Source organism: Canis lupus, chromosome 31, assembly GCF_048164855.1.
Source record: "Canis lupus baileyi chromosome 31, mCanLup2.hap1, whole genome shotgun sequence".
In the NCBI taxonomy this organism is placed as follows: domain Eukaryota; kingdom Metazoa; phylum Chordata; class Mammalia; order Carnivora; family Canidae; genus Canis; species Canis lupus.
In genome coordinates, this window is record NC_132868.1 from 13,479,927 (window position 1) to 13,500,490 (window position 20,564).

A 20,564-nucleotide genomic window follows, 5' to 3' on the forward strand; every position below is an offset into this window, starting at 1 on the left:
GAGGGCGCATGTGCTTTATTGCTTAGGTTGCATATTCAAACAAATACAATAAACCGCATTTTAAAAATGTAAGGCACGTAAAAGCCTCTGTGCAAGTTCCGTATTATTTTTAAATTCCTATTGGCTAATAAAAGTACTTCCACTATAGAACTCGAGTTCTCTAGAAATGCACATGATGGATTTTTTGCATGCAGGATACCCTGAAACATTATCATATCTAACCTCATGGCACAACTGGACAGTCTCAAATCAAAGGTCTGTGTGTAAATAATGATTATAAGTATTATTATATTCGCAAAAACCTTATCAGCTTATCCACATATATACAGTCGGTCCCAAACGTTAGTGATATGAAATCTAAAGGAAGAGCTGGCTGCATCTGTGTCCCACTTCTTTAAAGGGAGATTTGGCATCTTTGAGCCGTCCTTGCATAAGTCACGTTGCTGTGTGCAAAGGCCAGGGTTATACGATGCTGAAGACCATGGACAGATACTGTTCATATGACACCTGAATCCAGCCGTCTTGATCCGTATCGTAACGCCTGAATATATCTGTCAACCTCTGGGAAAGAAACACAGGCATTTAGATCTTGATATTTATTAAACAGGAGAAAGAAAATGGGTTTCATAAATACATTTAGGAACCAAATTCACCCAGGTCTCCAGACACCCCCACCTCTGATAAGCCAGGGCAGGGATGCATGGGTGGATATCTGTGACCATGGTCAGTTGGGACAGTGAGGGTAGAGAAGTCGGGGGCGGGGGTGAGCTGTAGGCACAACTCCACAATACACCCCAGCCCTAGGCCCTGGTTTCCCAAATGGTCCAGTGGTGAGCCTGGATCCTCCCTTCCTTATGTAGGACCAACCTCGTGGGGGCCCTTCCTCAAATGCTCACCTTTGGTCTGGTCACTTGCTACTCAGGACACAGGGCAACCAGCCCTGACTCGGCCCCCCGCCCCTTACACCCAATAGGTGAAGGCCTAGACACAGAGAAAGGAAAGGAGGTAGGTGTCCCTGTACAGCCTCAGGGTCCCTCCTGCCTACCCCACCCAGAGGGCTTAGTCTGTTCACAAGCCTGATCCCCCTCAATAGGTCAGGAGCAGAGGGGAGAGTGGCCCCAGGCGTCTCCCCAACTGCTGGGCACTGGACAACCTTAGTAGCCCTGAGGAATCATACGTGCCAAAAGGAAGCAGGCAAAAAGCAATTCCCCAAGACAAGAGAAGGAAACATTGTCCAGGTCCATCACAAGAGCAGGCTGGAGCCCAGGCCCGTGGCAGCAGGTCAGATGGGGTCTGACACAGCTGACCATCCGCTTGGGCATCAGCAGGGGCGTCCCAGCATGCACTGAGATGCTAATGCCAAACCAACTACTGGAACCCCAGCAGCAGCTAACTCTGCCTTCAAGAACAACAGGCAAGTCTTCCTCTATACTTTCTTTGTATTTTCCCAAGATTTCTACAAATTCTCATGCTCTTATGTAAAAATCATTTTCAAAAAGCCTTTTTCTTTTTGTAAAAAAGGCAGATGAAAGAAAACATTTTTTGAGGATATTTTACTTGTGGTCAGCAGCTTTTCTTTTATAGATCTTGCACCTGTGTTGTGTTCAGGGTCACGAAGGAAGGGTGGGTGGGACCAGGACCTGACATGGAGCTGGGAGGCAGTGTCCAGGTAAGCTTCTCATGGGACTCTGATCGTGTTACCCTAGCTACTGAAAGCCTACACTTGATGACCTTTGCTTAAGAAGAAATATAAGGATCAGATGTTTACTCTTGGGACATAACCTCAAATGAAAACTCTAACCCTAGAGCAAATGAGATGCAGACAGTCATGAGATTTTTTACACTACACCTTTTCCTAAAATATTCAGATAACACTGCAAAAACGTAACCCAGGGTCCCCAGACTGAGGCTGAGATGGGGTAAGGCTCTCCCCATTTCAGAGAGCCAAGGCTCAAATGTTAGCACACGGGCTCTCCAACCAGGCCTTGAACAACAGGGACTGGGCTTTTCCCCAGACTCATCGGCAAGGAAATCAGGCCACAGAAACTATACTTTTACTGACCTAGTATTTTAGTGGGGAAAATTTGGGAATGTTTTCCAAAACACCAAATTAAATTAAAAAACCTCATGCCGTTCACATGTCTCAGGGGACTCTAAAGCTGACAAGATGTAACCCCAACCTGGATTCAAATACAAGGACTTATCTTTCAAAGACAAGTTCTACTAAAGTATTTATGGAAAAACATTTACTTTCCACGGATGGAATTTGTGTCAGAGTGAGGGCTAGGAGTGTTATGGTCACGGAGGAACAACATCAAACTGTCCACCAACTGATAACTGTTGAATCTGAGTGACGGGCATATAAGTTCATCATACCTTTGTCTCTTTTTTTAAATTTGTCAAAATAAAAACTCTGAAAGCTATCTGAATTTATCAGTTCAGGGCATTTCTAAGCTTCCAATCTATGTGACCTGGATCCCTACATAGAGACAGGAGCAGGGCTCTGGGAAGGAACCACAGGGTCTGCACCTGCTTCCCTCATAGGCAAAGGAACAAGGCCCTGGAGGGAATGTGAAGTGCAGGGGTCAGCGGGATTCATGAGCTTCACCAGATGCTGCCTGGCAATGGCTCTGACACCTGAATGAGGCGCTGTGAGCTCAGAAGCCAGCTCCTGTCCCCGTAGCTTACCTCACACAAAATGGCAGAGCACAGCCAAGATCACAACAGAAAATGTACCCATTTCCTCAGAATGAAAATACAACAGAAAGAGCAGAGTATCCAGGAAAATAACCCACTTGGCTTAGAATACGTGAACTCATCTGAAAGGACTGCTCTGTACCACAGCTGACCCTTGAATGCAGGGGTCAGGGGCAACGAACCCTGGAGTGGTCGAAATCCACGCATAACTCTGATGCCCCAAAACATAATGAACAGCCAACTGCTGATCAAAAGCCTTAGTAATAATGGTACATATGTTTTGTACGTTTTCTGTATTACATGTGTATTCTTACAATAAAGTAAGCTAGAAAAAAAGAAAATAGGGACGCCTGGGTGGCTCAGTGGTTGAGCATCTGCCTCTGGCTCAGGTTGTGATCCTGGGGTCCTGGGATCGAGTCCCAGATTGGACTCCCTGCATGGAGCCTGCTTTTCCTTCTGCCTATGTCTCTGCCTCTGTCTCTCATGAATAAATAAAATCTTAAAAAAAGAAAAAATGTTATTAAGAAAATAAGGAAAATACATTTTCAGCCCTATACTGTATTTATCCAAAAAAAAAAATCTGCCTATGAATGGACCAACATATTTGGTCGCATGTTGTTTGAGGGCCAGCTGTACTCCCACGGGGAGAACAGGCTCTACTGGTCACACCTCCGTTCAACAGAACTCCACAGACAAGACTAGCTCTTATAAGCTGCAGAACTGATTCTACTCCATGAAATCACTCATTGCAGGATGGCACTTCCCTCCTTCCCTCGCCCCCTGTGCCACAGCTCAGCTCTGTCAGCCCCCAGGGAGCCCCAATTACCTGCAAGACAATGCAGCCCTGGATGAAGTCATCAAATGCAATCTGCCCCCGTCCTTGTCTGTCAAACTTGCGAATGAGGATGTCATGAAACTGGTCAGAGAGCCGGTACCCTGGAAGAGAAGTGTGAGAATGAACACAGGCCAGGAGAGTGGACATCCCATCAACACTCCCATCCTCTTCCCATAAGGCCCTGCAGCCTCTTACATCTGCTGATAACAAATGACAAACGACCGAGGCTGGGATGGGAAACACAAGGCGCAAATTCGCTCACATGCACTCTGGGAACAAAGCCCTCACTCTGCAGTACTCCCCATGTGCAGTCTTGCCAATGGCTGACTCGCAGACCACCACCTTCTTCTGCAAGGGTGAGTGTCATAGGTGGCCAGCACCATCGGGTACAGCAGGTCATTCAGGTGAGCTCACTTGTTCACATCCAGGAGACTCACTTTATAGTGCTGCACCCCAAGATCACCCCGCAGGGCAGCCAGGCTTCATTATCAAGTTTTCATCTTACAAATGGTAAGTTTCATTGTACATTTGAAAGACCATATTACTGAAGACTTCCAAATAATCAGAATGTAAACTCAGGGAATAGCAGAGCAATTGATGGGTACTCCCCTACATATAGCACACTGACACTAGGAAATGCAAGGTTACAAGGAATAAGGCAGCCCCATAAAATTCACAACCACTCAAGGGTCATCAAATCTTATGACAAAGAGCCACCGATTCCACCTTCAACTTACTGAAGGTCCTGAAAAGGTCTCCAACAGGGAGGCGGTCCTGAAGACACGAGGATACCTCTCGGGGCCACTCTAGACATAGACAAGCACACCTACTTCCTTCCCTCCTAATCCCACTACCTGTGTGACTGTGGAGTCCTTACTTATTCAGGAGACAAGATCCAGGGGCCAAATATATTTACTGGTTTTCGGTCCTGCTGGAATCTTTGCGAGGATATATGTACACCTATTATCTGAGTGAATTTCATAGTTAATTACCTGCATAAACGCTTAATTACTTCACTAAAAAAAGATTCAAACATGCACACACATGACAGTACCTTCCAGAGTGGTCAGCATACTCTATGCATCTGTGACTTAAATCCAGGGCTCCCTTCCCTGCCAGCTGAAGGCAAGACAGGATCCCTGACTTAAATAAAAGAGACAGTAGGTCCTGGATCGGGACCAAACCCCTGGCCCCTCTGAGTCTCCTCTCCTCACACCTGGCACCTATACCACCTGTGGACAGGTAAGAAAGGCCCAGGTTGGTAAGGGCTGAGCTCACCAGGGTGTGGAGAGCAGACGACAGCCATCGCTGTGCGGGTCTCCTGCCCACACAGAACACACAGGATGCATACTCAGGAGTGGTACAGACCACAGAAACAACTTCTATCATCCCTGTGATTAGCTTCCAGTATCCCTGGCCTTCAATACTAATGTAGAGAGAACAAAACGAATGAAAACCACACTAGGAAAATGAGTGATGAACAAACAGAGTACAAAAGAGACGTTTATGTAAGAGGCAAAATCTGGGAGCAGACTCTTCTCTGAGAACTTTCTCCATTGAAAATCCATATCATGATAACCCTATCCTCATAAATTAAGTGGGGGTATCCTCTGGAAATGCAGATCAGAACAAGGTGGCTCACACCGATCAGTGTGTCTGGTATCAGAGACCAGAAACCCCACATGTTGGCGAGGATGTGCACTGTTGGTGGGAAGCAAACTAGTGCAGCCACTGCTGCAAACAGTATGGAGGTTTCTTGAAAAGTTAAAAATAGAGCTCCCACATGATCCAATAATTCCGCTTTTGGGTATTTACCCAAAGAAAATGAACACACTGATTCGATCTGCACTCTCACATTCACTGCAGCATTATTTACAGCACCCAGGATATGGAAGCAGCCCAAGTGACAGACCGGGAGACAGACACAGAAGAGGTGTGCACACGCAGGAATATCAGGCAGCCATAGAAAAAGATGATGCCTCTGGCGACAGTATGGATGGGACCTAGGGTGTGTTATGCTAAATGAAGTAAGTCAGAGAGAAAGACAAATACCAGATAATTATAGAACAAACATAGAAACAGACTCCTAAGTAACGGGTGGTGTTGGAAGAAAGAAGTGAAGAGGATTAAGGAGAACAAACCTGAAGTTATAAAATCAGTCAGTCAGGAGACAAGATGTCCAGCATAGGGAAGACAGTTGATCATACCGCCATGGGGTGACAGATGGCGACTATGACCCTGGTGAGCACGGAGTGCCTTACAGCACCCTCCAATCTCTATGTTGCGCACCTGACACTCATGTAACATTATGTCAGCTCTACTTCAACTAAATTAAATGAAAAACAAAAAAACAAAACAAACAAAGGTGGTGCCCTCTGTGTGCAGCTCCCCCAGCCTGTGGCCCTGGTCAGACCTGATGTGCTGGCCACAGGGCCGCACCCTGAATATAGGAGAGTGAGGTTCTCTACTGAGAACAAGCACAGGAGGGGTGAGACATCACAGCTGTCCTGATGACCCCACAAGTCACCAACTGCCTATTCTCAGCACCCTGTGTGACAGCATACCTCCAAAAACCTGGCTGCTTATCAGTAACTACTCTCCAGGGTACAGAAACTACAGCAAGGAACAGACTTGGGACAGGGCATCCACTCATGTGTATAACCAGCCTGTGGCATAAAAAAGGGGTGGGGGCTGCTCGTGGACCTGCTAGGACCCCAACTCATGCGAATGGGCTGCTAATTTCTAAGGTGGGTCCACGGCACCAATTTTTGTGAGCAAATGTCCACATGTTCCAGGGATGCAGAATAAAGTGTTCTGGGGTAACACGGCACAAGCCTTGCAGTCCTTGGTGCATAAAACAGAGACAAAGCAGATGCAGCACCAAGTCGATACTAGCTGAGGTGAGTGACACTGAATGGAAGGGCCTGTGCTCTGATAAGCTCTTCGTCAGAAAGCAGTGAGCTGGCTGGGCAGGGAGGGAGGGGGAGCTGTCCACACCTGACTGCCTTCCCCACATGGGAGGACAGCACCATGTGGGGGACTCCTACTCATCAAGCTGTCAGGGCCCGCTATTAGCGGGGTGAGGGTGTGCCTCACACACTCCCTTACTTTCAGGTCTCTGTATCGGGTGCACAGCACATACCAGACCTGAGTTTTAAAAAGGAATCCGTGAGCTATCATACCCAGCATGTGGGCCTGAGAGGGTAACCCAACACACCCAGGGTTGGCCCAAGACATGGAGTGGACAGACGTCAGAGGACACTTTCAGGCTCGATCCCCCCACCCCCGATTCCCTCATGCGTGTGCAGAGCTGGAATGCGGCCCCCCTGCTTGACCACGGCCACACATCTGTTCTTAGAAGCTGAAACTGGACAGGAATCTTTGCTTCAATTACTACCGAAAATCTTCCAAAATTATGTGGAAAGGGTAACAACGTCCCTTTCTGGAGAAGGCCTCAGAAATCAAGAACCAATTGTAGGAATAGACTTGTTAGAACACTGAAGAAATGCTATAGCAGAGTATTTACTTTCTCTAGCAAATGTCTATAAGCCAGGTAGGAGCCTGACCTCGCCCAGCCCAACTGTGAGGGACTGCCACATGACCTCCATGACTGAGGCTGGAGGACGGGATACTGCCCACCTCAGTGCTCCCACTGTGAGCTCTAAGGACCCAGTGGGTCCCTGGCACAAAGGAAAGAGGGCTATAGGCCTGATGACGCTAGAAGTGCTGTGTTCCGACACCTGAGGTCACTTGTCTGCACACAGTTCACAGGACCCAGCTTCTCTCAAGCTGTCCTCGGCCTCCTGTTCCTTCCAGCCCCAGGACCACTCTCTGTAGATGGCTCCCACTGTCCCTCCCAGCCCTTCCGTATGACCCTCCCCATCCCCCAACCAAAGGGCAGAGCAAAGTCAGCTGTGTTCTCAGTCCCAACACAGAGAACCTGAGGCCAAGTCCTCCCTAATCCTGACCCACACCTAGCGAGCCAAGAACACAAACTTCCCAGGGAGTCCCAGAGTCTTTAACTGAACAGCACAGGAATTCATAAGGAAAGAGAAAGAGAAGATGGTCATAGAGTGCACACCCAAAGGGAAAATGGGAGAAGAGTAGAAGTTGGCAACATATTAACAAGAGAATTAAGATGTACTTTGTATTATTAAAACTCAAAATACCTAGAAGTTCATTAGTACATTATAATGATACGTTACAGAAAATAAAGTACCTGATTTGCTTCTAGAAGGCATTCACAAGTAGCCTTTTAAGCAAATGCAGAATGGGTTTTAGATGGGGCCCAGTGAACAGAGGGCTGAGTCAGATCATCCCAAACATACCAGAATCTGGGTGGAGCTCCCACAAGCCTTGGACAAGTAGTCCGTGTCCATGTTTACTTGATATACGAAAAATCCCAACTTCCTTGAAGACCCACACACCAGCATCAGAGGCCCACTGGCCCACTCTGGAAAGGCTGTGTACACACTCCTGGTGGCACGGCATACTTGGGCTGACACGCACATGAGAATGGGAGCTCGCACTCCTACCAACGCTGTGCCTGAGGCATGCGACTGGCACGGCCACTTACAGAATCTATTACAAATACCCGATCATCTTGCTATGTGTTGTGATATATCTCGCATCACAAGCCGCCTGACATTTTATTTTCACTTATTCCCATGCAACTGTTTGCAAAGCTACCATATTCTCAGTGTGCGTGTGACATCACTCCATTTCACAAAGATAAACGATTGCATAGCCCTTATCTCATTTTGGATGGAAAAAAACACATAAAGCCTCCATGTCAAATATAAGCCTTCAGGATATAAATAATATCAAAATATAAATCTGTATGATGTCAACAAAAATTTCATAGTTAAAAAAATCAGTAAACTGAGGGACACCTGGGCGGCTGAGTCAGTTAAGCATCCGACTCTTGATTTCAGCTCAGGTCATGATCTCAGGGTCATGAGATCCAGGCCTACCTAAGATTCTCTCCCCCTCTGCCCCTCCCCCACTATCTTAAAAAGAATCAGTAAACCAACAAAGTAAAAACATTAATGGCACCTCGCCTCCAAAATGAAACATGCTACACAATCACCATAAGTGAATTACCAAAACCTGAGAGTGCTTGCTTGAGCTCGTTCTTGTCGATCATCCCAGAGTTGTCCCTGTCGTAGGTGCGGAAGACATTCTGCCAATCTGTGATGTACTTCCAGACGCCAGTGAACTCGCTAAAGTTCACGCCAGCTTTGTTCTCTCGGTCAAACATAGCTGAGACAGAAAGGAACATGAGTGGTATGCAGTGGTGGCACGTCAACGTCACCACGTAAGCAGCTCCATCCCAGCACAGTAGCTCCCACACCCCCCTGGGGCCCACTGCCTGCCCAGCTGCCCAGGAACATAAGTCCCGCTGGGCGCCCCCGCTCTGTCAGGAAGAAATGGAGGCCTCGAGTGAGGCAGCCACCTCCACGGTCCAGGTCTGCGGGCAGTTCCTCCTTTCTGCAAGAGGACCGAGAACCACCCCTGCAGGCCCACTCCAGTTAGAAAAAGACTCTTCGGGCTTTAGATTGTTTTGTCAGTAAGACCTGTTTTTCATTAAAAAAAAAAAAATCAGCCTAGGGGCCTGGGTAGCTCAGTCAGTTAAGCTTCCAAATCCTGATTTTGGCTCAGGTGGTGACCTCAGGGTTGTGGGATGGAGCCAGCTCCTCTGAGCTCAGCAGGGAGTCTGCTCTCTCCGTCTCCCCACCTCCCCCTCAAATAAATACATCTCTGAAAAAGAAGAAAACAGCCCCATTCCAGGTCCAGATACGAAAGAACCTCTGACTGCAATTACATATAGAGGCAAAGTGGTTGAAAATACATATAAAAACTCAGCCTGAAAGACTGTATGCAGAAACGACAGATCATTTGGTCTCTTTTCACATAAAGAGGCCAAGAGAAGACTGAAAGGAAAGAGCTCTTGGTTGCTCAGACGTACACCATAATTCACGGAGAGCTCCCGTAAGGAAACACCAGGTCAGAGCTGAGCATCAGTGTTTCTGCCAGTCAGCAACCGTGCAAGGTGTGGACAGCGTGTGAAGCATGCTGGGCCTGTCTGGACACGGACTCTCCAGGGCTGGGAGCGCAGGTTGAAGGCCACAGGCCACAGGCACAACCTGCATCCAAGCGCCAGGAGTATGCCTGCGCAGGTGGGACATGGCACCGTTACTTACATATGATGGAGCGGACAGTCACTGGATTAAATGGAGTCCATGTGCCTGAAGATAAATGATAAGAAATAGAGTCAGAGAAAATCGCTTCAACAGCAAGCTCTAAGACTCTAACCTGTAATATCAGAAGCTAAAGAAAGTAACCCACTGCTCATGGGAAGACCTCAGCCACCAGAAATGTCCCCATGGGGTGCCACCCTGGGGGGACATTTCTGGTGGCTGTATGCATGTTGTTGTTGGGGTCCTATCTCGCAACAGACATCCGTTCAAAGCTGTTTATGATGAGGTGAAGCTGGGGGCTCGTTCTTGTTTACCACATAAACGAGATAAAACCCTATCTTTACATATGCTCCACGCTCAGCATGTATCCCCACACAAGTCCTGAACTCACGACCCTGAGATCAAGACCCAAGCTAAGATCAAGAGTCAGACACACAACCAATGGAGCCACCAAGATGCCCCTGGTTTCAGAGCATTTTAATATACACTCAATTTTCAAGGAAGGCAGTTACCAGGTAAGTTGAGAAGTACTGAAAAGCATACCATAAAACCATGCCTTAAACATTTTCTCCTGAAATTACAGTCTGTGTGTTTTTATTATTTTCCTTGACGGCGTGAAAAGGTAATTATAATTATAGTATATGTGCTGCCGAAGCGAGCACATGAAAAGGTAATTATAGTATTCTATGATTCACTTCAGAATTATAATGGGGATATTACAGGATATTTGTTATAAAGGGCACTGTTGAATCTCATAGAACTCTTTATCAACTGATAAAAAAAAATGTTCACTAGATACCTCTATGCCCCTGAGCGATTTATACCATTATCAACTTTTATACTTACTAAAAACAAAGTTAAAAAATGCAGTGTCTCTCCCCACATCCCACTTGTATAAAAACACCTCCTATTTTCTTCTATATATAAATCTGTTTCCATTTTTTATCTCCACACAGAGACCCATTCCCTGACCTCACATAAAGGGACCTTTTTGCTCAAGTTTGAGGCCTTCTTGGATATGGGTGGTGGCAGGAGAGTCTGAAGGGTACCACCCCTCACACGCTACCACATTAGCCTTCCCACTGCAACTCTCGAGGACCACGCCCGCTCGACCCAGGGCTCATGCACATGCTTCTTGTCTCCACCTCCCAAACACACGCGTACCCTTCACCCCTCCCCTCTCCTACTGTAAGCTGCAGGAGAAAGCATCCCCAGGAGAGCTTTCCCTGAGCACCCCACCTTCCCTCAGTCCCTAAATGAAATCCATCTCCTCTACCAGTGCACATTTGAGCTTCCTGTTTGGAATATCTGCAACCATAATTACTCAGTGAAGGTTGTTCTTCCCCTAAATGGCACACTACAGGGCTACATAAGCATCTTCTACAGGCTTTAAGATGTTGAGGGGAAGGGTGAGTGGCACCCTGTATATAAAGCTATTGGGAAAAGTATTACTGAAAACCAATATAGTAAGAACACTATGTTACAAAGAACCCAACAGAAAGGAGAATTCTAAACACAGAATGTCACTTCTTTGCTGTTTTCCCTCCCTCACCCCAGGCTGCTGCAAGCACTGAACTGCTATTCCACAGGAGATGGCCCAGCACTGACCAGAAGCCCCAGGAACCCAGGAACCCAATGCACCTGTTGGAGTCTTCCCTCCACCTCTGATATAGGCTGATAATGAGCCCTCAATCTGTAGAAGTAAAGCCTACAGACCCTCCTCACTGTGAGCAGAAGCATCATGGGGCCATCTCTGCCAATGACTTGTCCAAAGAAGTGTGAAACAAAAGCAACACAAGTGTAACAGTTAATTAAAGTGCAACACGAGCACTTGTGGTGAGGGCCAGGTGCCACCGGGATAGGCATGCATGGACTGCCCAGAGAGGGTGCATCCCTGAGGCGACCCAGCGGAACCAGCAGCCATGCTGGAGGATTCCAGGCTCAGGAGAGAGCAAGAGGTCACCTGGAGCTGAGGCAAGGGTGGAGAGAGGCTGCCCTCAAGCACAAGGCCCACAGGTCTGCTACTGTGCAAGGGCGAAGGTGGAGGCAGGCTGTCAGTGCCTCGCTCATCCTTCTATCACCCAAATGGGGCCTGACTCTCCAAAGAAACCAAGGGATAACAGCCAGGCCGCTTCTCAGACTAAACATCAAAGCTCAACAACCCACAGGGAGGCTGAAACACTGCCACATGCAGACATTTAGATACATGAAGCATTAAATGCATTTGAGTGTCAGCCTGAAAATCTAACTACTTTAGAAAACAGTTTTCTAAGAAAACAAAGCACCGTGCAAATAACCACTATTTAAAGAGCTCATGACAACAACATACATTTTTCACAAGCCCTATACCCTCAGTATAAAACTCTATCCCAGGTTTTCTGTGCCATCCCGAATTTCAAACATTCCCATCTGCTTTTCCCAGACACTAACATGTTTGGATATCAGAACCACTCATCTTGAGAAAGACTTCCTGTCAGATTTTTTTTTTTTTAATTTTTATTTATTTGTGATAGTCACACAGAGAGAGAGAGGCAGAGACACAGGCAGAGGGAGAGGCAGAGACACAGGCAGAGGGAGAAGCAGGCTCCATGCACCGGGAGCCTGACGTGGGATTCGATCCTGGGTCTCCAGGATCGCGCCCTGGGCCAAAGGCAGGCAGGCACTAAACTGCTGCGCCACCCAGGGATCCCTCCTGTCAGATTTTTAATTAGAAATAGATGATCAGGGCAGCCTGGGTGGCTCAGGTGGTTTAGCACCACCTTCAGCCCAGGGTGGGATCCTGGAGACCTGGGATCGAGTCCCATGTCGGGCTCCCTGCATGGAGCCTGCTTCTCCCTCTGCCTGTATCTCTGCCTCTCTCTCTCCTCTCTGTGTATTCTCATAAATAAAATATATATATATATATATGTAAAAAATCACGGTACCCAGAAATCGTGCTTTAATTTCATCTCAAAGAACTAAAGAAAACATTTACATGGAAAATCAGGTTTTTCCATGTAAATTTAGTATACTTTTTTTACCCATAATTTGAGAGTGGAGCTAAAGCTTTAAGAAGCAACCTTAAGGGATCCCTGGGTGGCACAGCGGTTTGGCGCCTGCCTTTGGCCCAGGGCGCGATCCTGGAGACCCGGGATCGAATCCCACATCGGGCTCCTGGTGCATGGAGCCTGCTTCTCCTTCTGCCTATGTCTCTCTCTCTCTCTCTCTCTCTCTGTGTATGTGACTATCATAAATAAATAAATAATTAAAAAAAAAAAAAAAAAAGAAGCAACCTTAAGCAAATGATGACAGCCTAAGGAACCATCTGTAGTTACAGAGGCAGAGACAATCCCCATTAGGATCCTCTATTATTTTCCCATTCAACCCTCAAGCACACAAATGATTGCAGGAATCTCCATTTTCAAAGGGGAAAAAAAAATCCATTCTGCTCTATGATAATATATTTATTGGCTCTACTCTCCAAAAAGTTTTCTTTCTTAAAATTATGTCCTGTTAACCACAAACTTAAATTTTGGCTTCAGTGAATGGTTGAGGATTAAGACTTCATAACACCTAGCATTCGTACAACTGAAATATCTAACTATTTTGAATCTTTTGGGGGGGAAAAAATCAGACTTTTAAAGACATCATTGGGCAGCCCGGGTGGCTCAGTGGTTTAGTGCTGCCTTCAGCCCAGGGCGTGATCCTGGAGACCCAGGATTGAGTCCCACATCAGGCTCCCTGCATGGAGCCTGCTTCTCCCTCTGCCTGTATCTCTGCCTCTCTCTCTCTCTCTCTCTCTCTCTCTCTCTGTGTTTCTCATGAATGAATAAATAAACATAATCTTTAAAATAAAATAAAATAAAATAAAATAATAAAATAAAATAAAATAAAATAAAATAAAAATAAAGACATCATCATTGATCTGTTTCCACTTTACTTCATCAGACTGGGAATTCCCAAAGAGACTTCTGCCAAAGAGAAGGTGTAGCAAGTCCTGCAGGGGTGGATACCCAGCACTGGCATTCAATGCACAGAATCTGCAAGATTTTGGTGTCTCTTTGTGTTCAGCAAAATTCTACACTTCACCAGTTTTCTTCAGTTACAGCTTCAAATAGAACCAGAAATATGGCCTTACTGAAAAGCAATCTGAATACTGATCAACAGAATTAATGATGCTATACCCCTTGATCTGATAAATCTCACTTCTAGAAATTGATTCTATGAAATTTTGGGTCAAATTACTACAGTACTTACATGAATGAAAATTAGAAACAACATAAATGACTAATAGTGAAACACTGTGAATTCCATCACTGTAGATACACTGTCTCAATTCCATACCAGGCAGATGTAGGATCTGGCCCATTGGGGCTTGGCTCAAGGGGGAAAAGGATCTTAACTTCCAGTCTTCCTATTTTTATATCCAAAGAAACTGGGGCCAAAGATGTGATGCACCCAAGCCCACGGAGTAATTTGTCGGTAAAGCCAGGTCCACCAAATCCCAACTTTCTTTTATTTCTATCTGAAACTCTGGCTGGGCACGTTTCTGGAAAAGTTCTGGAAAGAGCACACAGGTCAGGCTACGGGTCCGCAAGGACACCCTTGGACTCCAACACTCAGTTTGTTACAATGAAAGGACAATAAAATCAACAAGGGGAAAAGGCACTAGGAGAAGCCCAGTGGAGACTGTGCAGCCCAGGACGCGTTCACTCCTCCAGCTATGAGCTGTGAGAACACAGGCAAAGGGCTGTCAAGTAGAGAAGCTTCCATGTCTAGAGTACAGGGTTTCTCTTGGGGTCCATCATGGAAGCTCCAGGTACCCAGAGAGAAAGCAGGTGTCTGCCATAAATCAGACTGTTAGTACCAACTATCCAGGCAAATAGGCACCACAGAACTCAAGGTCCGTGGTGGACAAAAAACTCTTCTCAGTCAGAACCTCCCAGGAGGCAGCCAGCCATCAAAACCCCTCCTGGGAAGGAGCAGGCTCTGAGCATCCCAGGCCTGCGGAGCCAGTCCTCCCCCATACACAGGCAGAAGGATGCGGAGGGTGAATCTCTAACAGCCCCAGCTGCATCCTCAGCAGCAAACACTCCTACCCATGGAACGGGGCCTGTGGGGGCAGAAGCAGAGATGGGAGCAGGAGCACAGTCTGCGGGGGCTGTCTGCTTCTGTGGTCTGATTTCTTTCATTTCTTCTTACTATGATCCCCAAGACAGCTGGAACTCTATTTTGATAAAAATACCTTAAAAAGAGTATATGACTATTATTTTTTAAAGTACAGCTAAAAAATATCTACATAGGTTTTGTGAAGGCAAATTTACAAAAGCACAAAAAAGAGGCTTGACCAAAATTAAATTCCCGTAATTCCAAGAATATGGTACAAGTTAAAAAAAAGAAAAGGCACCAAACTGAAGATAGTCTATAACATGTCATTTCAAAAAGAAGGCAAGAGGGGTGCCTGTAGGGCACAGTAGGTGAAGCGTCTGCCTTTGTCTCAGGTCATGATCCTGGAGTCCTGGGATTGAGCCCAGCATCAGTGGAGAGTTGGCTTCTCCTTCTGTGGCTCCCCCAGCTTGTGCTGTCTGTGTCTCTCTCTCAAATAAATAAAATCTTAAAACAAACAAACAAACAAACAAAACAAAACAAAACAAAACAAAACAGAAGAAGGCAAGAGAACAGTCTTCTTCTGTCTTTCTTCATACCTATTAACCATACACCTCCCTGAGAGCAGTCAATTTTAGAAGTTTTCCTATGGAAAAAAATCTTATAAAAGGCTCAGTGTATGGGACGTACAAGTACTCTTTCAGGATGGTTTCAACTAGATTTTAGCAGACAGCACACATGCACAGATTTAATTAAAGTGAGAAACCCTGCAAGTTTGAAGCTTCAGTTTTCCCACTAATAATAGACTAGGTAAACCAATATCCTGAAATAGCCTAATATTGCCGTTCTAATATGAAAACAGAAGCCTATTCCTGGGGGAAAAAAAATTAGAAGTCAAAATAGTTTCAATTGCATCAGTTATGGGAAGTCAAGGGGAATGAAGAGGGCAAAGATGGGCCTACCCAGAAGCCAGTTTCTGCTCACACACTACAGCTGTGCACAGGAGCCCAGCCTGGCCTTCCTTCAAGAAGTAGTCTAATGGCCAGAGACACCTATAACAATGATCACACGAAGCTAGAATGGAGAGTGTCAAGGACAAAGCAGCGATGCCACAGTGGCTCAAAAGCAGGAGCAGACACATTCCTTCATGCAGAAAACGTGAAACTCAGAAAGTACACAGAACCCTCCCAAGGAGTGGACACCAACATGGAGAGCTGGGAAGACACCAGGGCTCAGCGTGCTTTGAGAGCCTAACTGTGAGGACTAAACCCACAGTACAACATGAGCAGAAGCATTGAAGGGTACCAGCAACACGCATCTGTATTTAGATCCTGGCTCTACAGCTTGAGTGTGGTAAGGACGACCTCAGCAAGCAGTATTATCATCTACTCTGTGAACCTGGATCATTAATAACCTAATGCTTTATGGCAGAAAGGATTTAAATTTATAAAGGTAGCCACAATAGAGAAAAATGAGATAAATTTTAAGTGTGTTGGATGGGAAAAGAAAAGTAGGATAATAAAGTAAGGAGTCTAAGACTAGGTCAGAAAAATTGACCTCTCAAAATTCTAAATTCACCCAGGGGCAAGCCACCAATTTAACTTTCATTTTTTTAGCAGCTAATTTGAAGAGGAAAATGTAATTGGTTAAAAAGATTCAGGGTTACTAAGATACACACAAACAAGACAGAAGAACCAGCACAGGTGCTTGGAACACCAGAGGCACCGTGCTCCTGGGAGAAGTGGGGTGGCTGTCTCTCTGGCACCTGCCCCATAGACAGTGTGGAGGCTGCTGTGCCTGCTCTTGGGTTAACAGTGACCACCTGCTTCTGAGGCCAGTTCACGCCTCCAACAAAAGCTGAGGGAGTCCCACTGGGCAACTCAATGAAAGTACCTCCACAAGGGCCACTGAGACAGTCCTGACCACACTTAAGAGTCGAGTTTAACCAGATTTAACCGATTTCAAAGGATCTTAGCAATGGTGAACCAAACATCCTCTAGGCAATTGTTAATAAACACTCTCTTTTAAACAGGTTCAAGATCAAGTACTGACAGAGTAAAGACCCATCTTCTTTAATAAGCAGCCGAAATAGAAGCAGCAGTGACACCATGTAGTGAAAACATAGAAGCCTAAACCTACAGGTCAGAAGAGGTCCCGCCACCACATCCCCAGGGCTCATAGGACAATGCCGATGGGTGATTTGGTTTGTTAAGTGCTCAGCACAGTGCCTACATGCACTGGATGCTCAGTCAGTGGCAACTGTCATCATCATCACCATCCCCTGAGCTGGCTCCCTGGCCAGGAACAATACTACTACTGTACCCTCAGCCGGCAACACTGAACCCTGCTGCGTGCCTGGCACTGTACCAAGCGCTCTGCACGCATTTCCTCCATCTACACACCCAGAAAGGTCAAGTCCTTACCCAAGGTCACATTCCTAGAACTTCTGGGGCCAGGATTTGAATCTAAGCAGGAGCCCTCTGCAGGGACACCATCATGCTAATGAGGGCAGAGTGTGACCATCATTCCCTGAGGGGTTTCACACAAATCCAAACCTGGATGGCACTCTCGAAACTTCAAGCAAACAGACAAAAAGATGTCCAAATGGGTCCTGGGTCAGTCCTCACTTACTGGAAAAGAACGCAAAAGGAATGACCCCTGAGAGCACTCTCACTGTAGTGGCTAGACTCTTTCACAAATGACTGTGAAGACATCTGTTTTGGTCAATAATCAGAAAGGGGTTTTTTTGTTTTGTTTTTTTGAGAGAGTGAGAGAGGGTGAGAGTGGGCCAGTGCAAGGGGGCGGGGGAATCCCAGACAGGTTCCACCCCAGCATGGAGTCGGACACGGGGCTTGATCTCACGAGCTTGAGATTGTGACCTCAGCCGAAATCAGAATTCGGACATTTAACGGATTCAGCCACCCAGGCACCCCAACACTTAGAACGTTTTAAGCCAGATCTGCTAACGTAGCCTGCTGGATTCCAGCTTGTTTTGACATCTTTCTAGTAACCCAGTCTTCTACTCCTCCAAGTGAAACTCAAGCCCTTGGAGACACAAAAAATGAAAAGATGATAGTAAGAGAAGAAACAAGAAGGCATAGTCATCAAAGCTGAAGTAAAGAGTTTTCTTGGTTTCCTGAACACAGCAACATACATACATGTCCGCGGCCCACGCGTTAAACGCTGGAAAAAGTCAGTGATATGTACCATTCTTTAAACTGCCTCCCACTAATAACAGTAGGTCTCTCAACGTCTTAGAATCAATCCCCTTAAAACCTTCAATGACACACCTCTGGAAAGAGAAGCTACAAATCTTAAGAATCAGAGAAGACAGTGGCATCTGAGGGATTTTTACAAGAATACATAGCCAGGTGTTCACTGAAGTAAAGGGTCTCAAACAGTACTTCCACGGATTAATCATGCTGGAAGCGGCAAGAACCGGACTCCACCGAGAGCCTCCAACACACCACCACAAGAGCCAGGACACTGTATCCCGGTCTGAGCGCCTAGTATTCCCCCACCAATAAAACCACCTTCCCACAATCCAGCTGCCAGCGCCAGCCCTCCAACATCCCAGTCACTTCCCCGTGCTGCCCCGGCACCTTGTGATCCTCTCCAGAGAGGTTGGAGAGATGCAGCTACCTGAGAAACTCAGCGATCTTCAATGTACCTCAAAGTGCATCTACACTTCCTATCCTTCCCTAAAGCCTCCCTGCAACCCCCATTTCTCAAGAACTCAGCAAGACCCTTGGAGCAGGACGTCACTTGGCAAAATAAATCAGAAGCACCTCCACCACGTGCCAGCAAGAAGAGTTAGGCCTTAGTAAGTCCTCTGTACTTGGAAAAAGAAATTGTTTACAACAAGATGGGTCAGATTCAAAGTTCAGGTCCTACTCACCGTTGGAGAGTGCTTGCTGAAGCTCGTTGTCTGATATCACCCCGCTCCTGTCTTTATCAACCCTACAAAATCAAGACCGGTGATTAAAAGTGCAGGACAAGCAAAACACAGCAAGCACACACGTGGACCTCTTGCGTCAATTCTATATTCACTCTGGTGGCCTCCTTCCCATGGCCCTTCCACTGCACTCAGCCAGGGTGTCTCCCAAATTCTGCTGGGAATAAGGAGATGCATGAGCCCCTGCTCTCATCCTAAGTGCTCCACCAGCCAAAGTCCAAGTCGGTTCTCCCCAGAGACACTGAACCACTTCTTCTCTCTTACACCTTCTCAAGCCTTTCTGCTTTGCTTCCCTTTGGCCAGCCTGAATTCCACCTGCACCAGTTCCTCTCCTTTCCACAAACCGCAGAAACACTGCCTCAGACAAGTCCTTTCCTGGCTGTGGGCCATTCAGGTCCCGGTCACTCATTCACTTGGAAGGACGACCCAGGATACAAGTACCAGCTTCCTTCGCAGCCGAGGCAGCTTAACAGCATTGAAGCAGCCTGTGTTTCTGTTTACCCTAAACAAGCATCCGGGAGACCTCCAGGAGCAGCAAGCTCCTCAGCCCGCAGGCTCTTGGCTGTTGGGGACGTGTGTGTAGGCGTGTAGGCGGCACCTCAGGGCATCTGGGGGCGGGGCTCTGCACCTGGACGCCCCCCCCCCACCCCAGAGCGACGGGTGAGCCCCAGGGCGGCAGCAGGGTGGGGGGGTGCAGAAGGCCCGGGAGAGGCCTAAGGGAGCCAGGCAGGAGGCCAGGGTGATGGGAAGACTAAGTGAAACAGGAAGGAGGCAGTGGGGAGGCCCAATGGAGCCAGGAAGGAGGCCAGAGCAGACAGACTGGAGGGAATCAGGAAAGAGGAGGGGAGGGGAAGCCAGAGGGCAACTGGAAGGAAGCTGGGCGGGGGAGGAGGCCAGAGGGAAGCCAGGAAGGAAGCCCAGGGGAGGCCCAGGGGAGGCCGGAGGAAAGCCAGTGGGAAGCCAGGGAAGGCTGGTGGGAGGCCAGGAAGGAGGCCAGGAGGGAGGCCGGAGGGAAGCCAGGGAGGAGGCCCAGAGGAGACCGGGGGTAGGCCAGGAAGGAGGCCAGGAGGGAGGCCAGGAGGGAGGCCGGCGGGAGGCCAGGAAGGAAACCAGGAAGCAGGCCGGGGGAGGCCGGTGAACCTGGTAAGCGCCCGGGTGGCGCCGGGCCTCACCTCTGGAAAACGTTCCACAAGAAGCTCTGGTCCGGCAGCGCCGCGCCCCCGGCCGGGCCAGCCCCGGGCCCCGGGCGGTAGGAGTAGGCGGCCATGGGCCCAGGCGGCAACGCTGGGCCGAGCTCCCGGGAACGCTGGAGACCCGGGCGGCTCCACTTCCGCCTCTGCTGGGGCGGGGCCTGGCGCTGACGCCACTTCCGGGGACGCCGGAAGGCGGTGTCGCCCGCGCAGCCTAGCCCCTGGCGGCCCGGTTGCTAGGCGACGCCCGGGGCCGCGGACCCTGGTGCGGAGGCCGCTCGGCCGGCAGGGGCACCGACAGGACGCGCGGAAGGGGCTCCCCTCGACCGTGTTTCATTCTTGCACACGACGTCCCGGGACCGAGTGTGACCGAGGGGGACGAGACACTTTTCCGGAGTGTTTCTGCGTCCCCGTGCGTCGGCGGGCGGTGTCACCCGCACCTCGCCCCTGCCGGCGTCGGGGGTGGGCCCTGCTGGGCCTCAGGGCCGGCCCGCCCCCGCCCCCGCCCCCGCCCCCGCCGAGGCCCCGAGGAGCGCTCCGCGGCTTCCCGGCTCTCTCCGCCGGATTCCTCGAGGGAACGGGGATCTCCCGTGACCTTCCGG

General features: G+C 48.2%; 1 protein-coding gene across 2 annotated transcripts; it reads right to left on the bottom strand.

Moving 5' to 3' along the window:
- Positions 1 to 20,133, bottom strand: PDCD6 (programmed cell death 6). 2 transcript variants are annotated; one of them, XM_072807444.1, is made up of 6 exons: positions 19,945 to 20,133; positions 18,716 to 18,777; positions 9,736 to 9,780; positions 8,636 to 8,794; positions 3,524 to 3,633; positions 1 to 561 (listed from the first exon to the last, which is right to left on the bottom strand). In XM_072807444.1, the coding sequence occupies exons 1-6, from the start codon at positions 20,037 to 20,039 to the stop codon at positions 463 to 465; spliced, it is 570 nt and encodes a 189-aa protein (XP_072663545.1). In that variant the 5' UTR covers positions 20,040 to 20,133; the 3' UTR covers positions 1 to 462. The 2 variants fall into 2 exon arrangements, with proteins under 2 accessions (XP_072663545.1, XP_072663546.1); XM_072807445.1 differs by having other exon boundaries at positions 8,642 to 8,794; positions 19,945 to 20,132.
- Positions 20,134 to 20,564: the final 431 nt, after the last annotated feature.

Bases quoted from the DNA above. Each gene is read 5' to 3' on its own strand.
- PDCD6 (XM_072807444.1), bottom strand. From the start codon at position 20,039: ATGGCCGCCTACTCCTACCGCCCGGGGCCCGGGGCTGGCCCGGCCGGG. The intron at 18,778-19,944 runs GTGAGGCCCGGC...TTGATTTTGTAG, and splicing joins TTGTGGAACGTTTTCCAGAG to GGTTGATAAAGACAGGAGCG. The intron at 3,634-8,635 runs GTAATTCACTTA...CTTCTCTTCCAG, and splicing joins GCAAGCACTCTCAGGTTTTG to GGTACCGGCTCTCTGACCAG.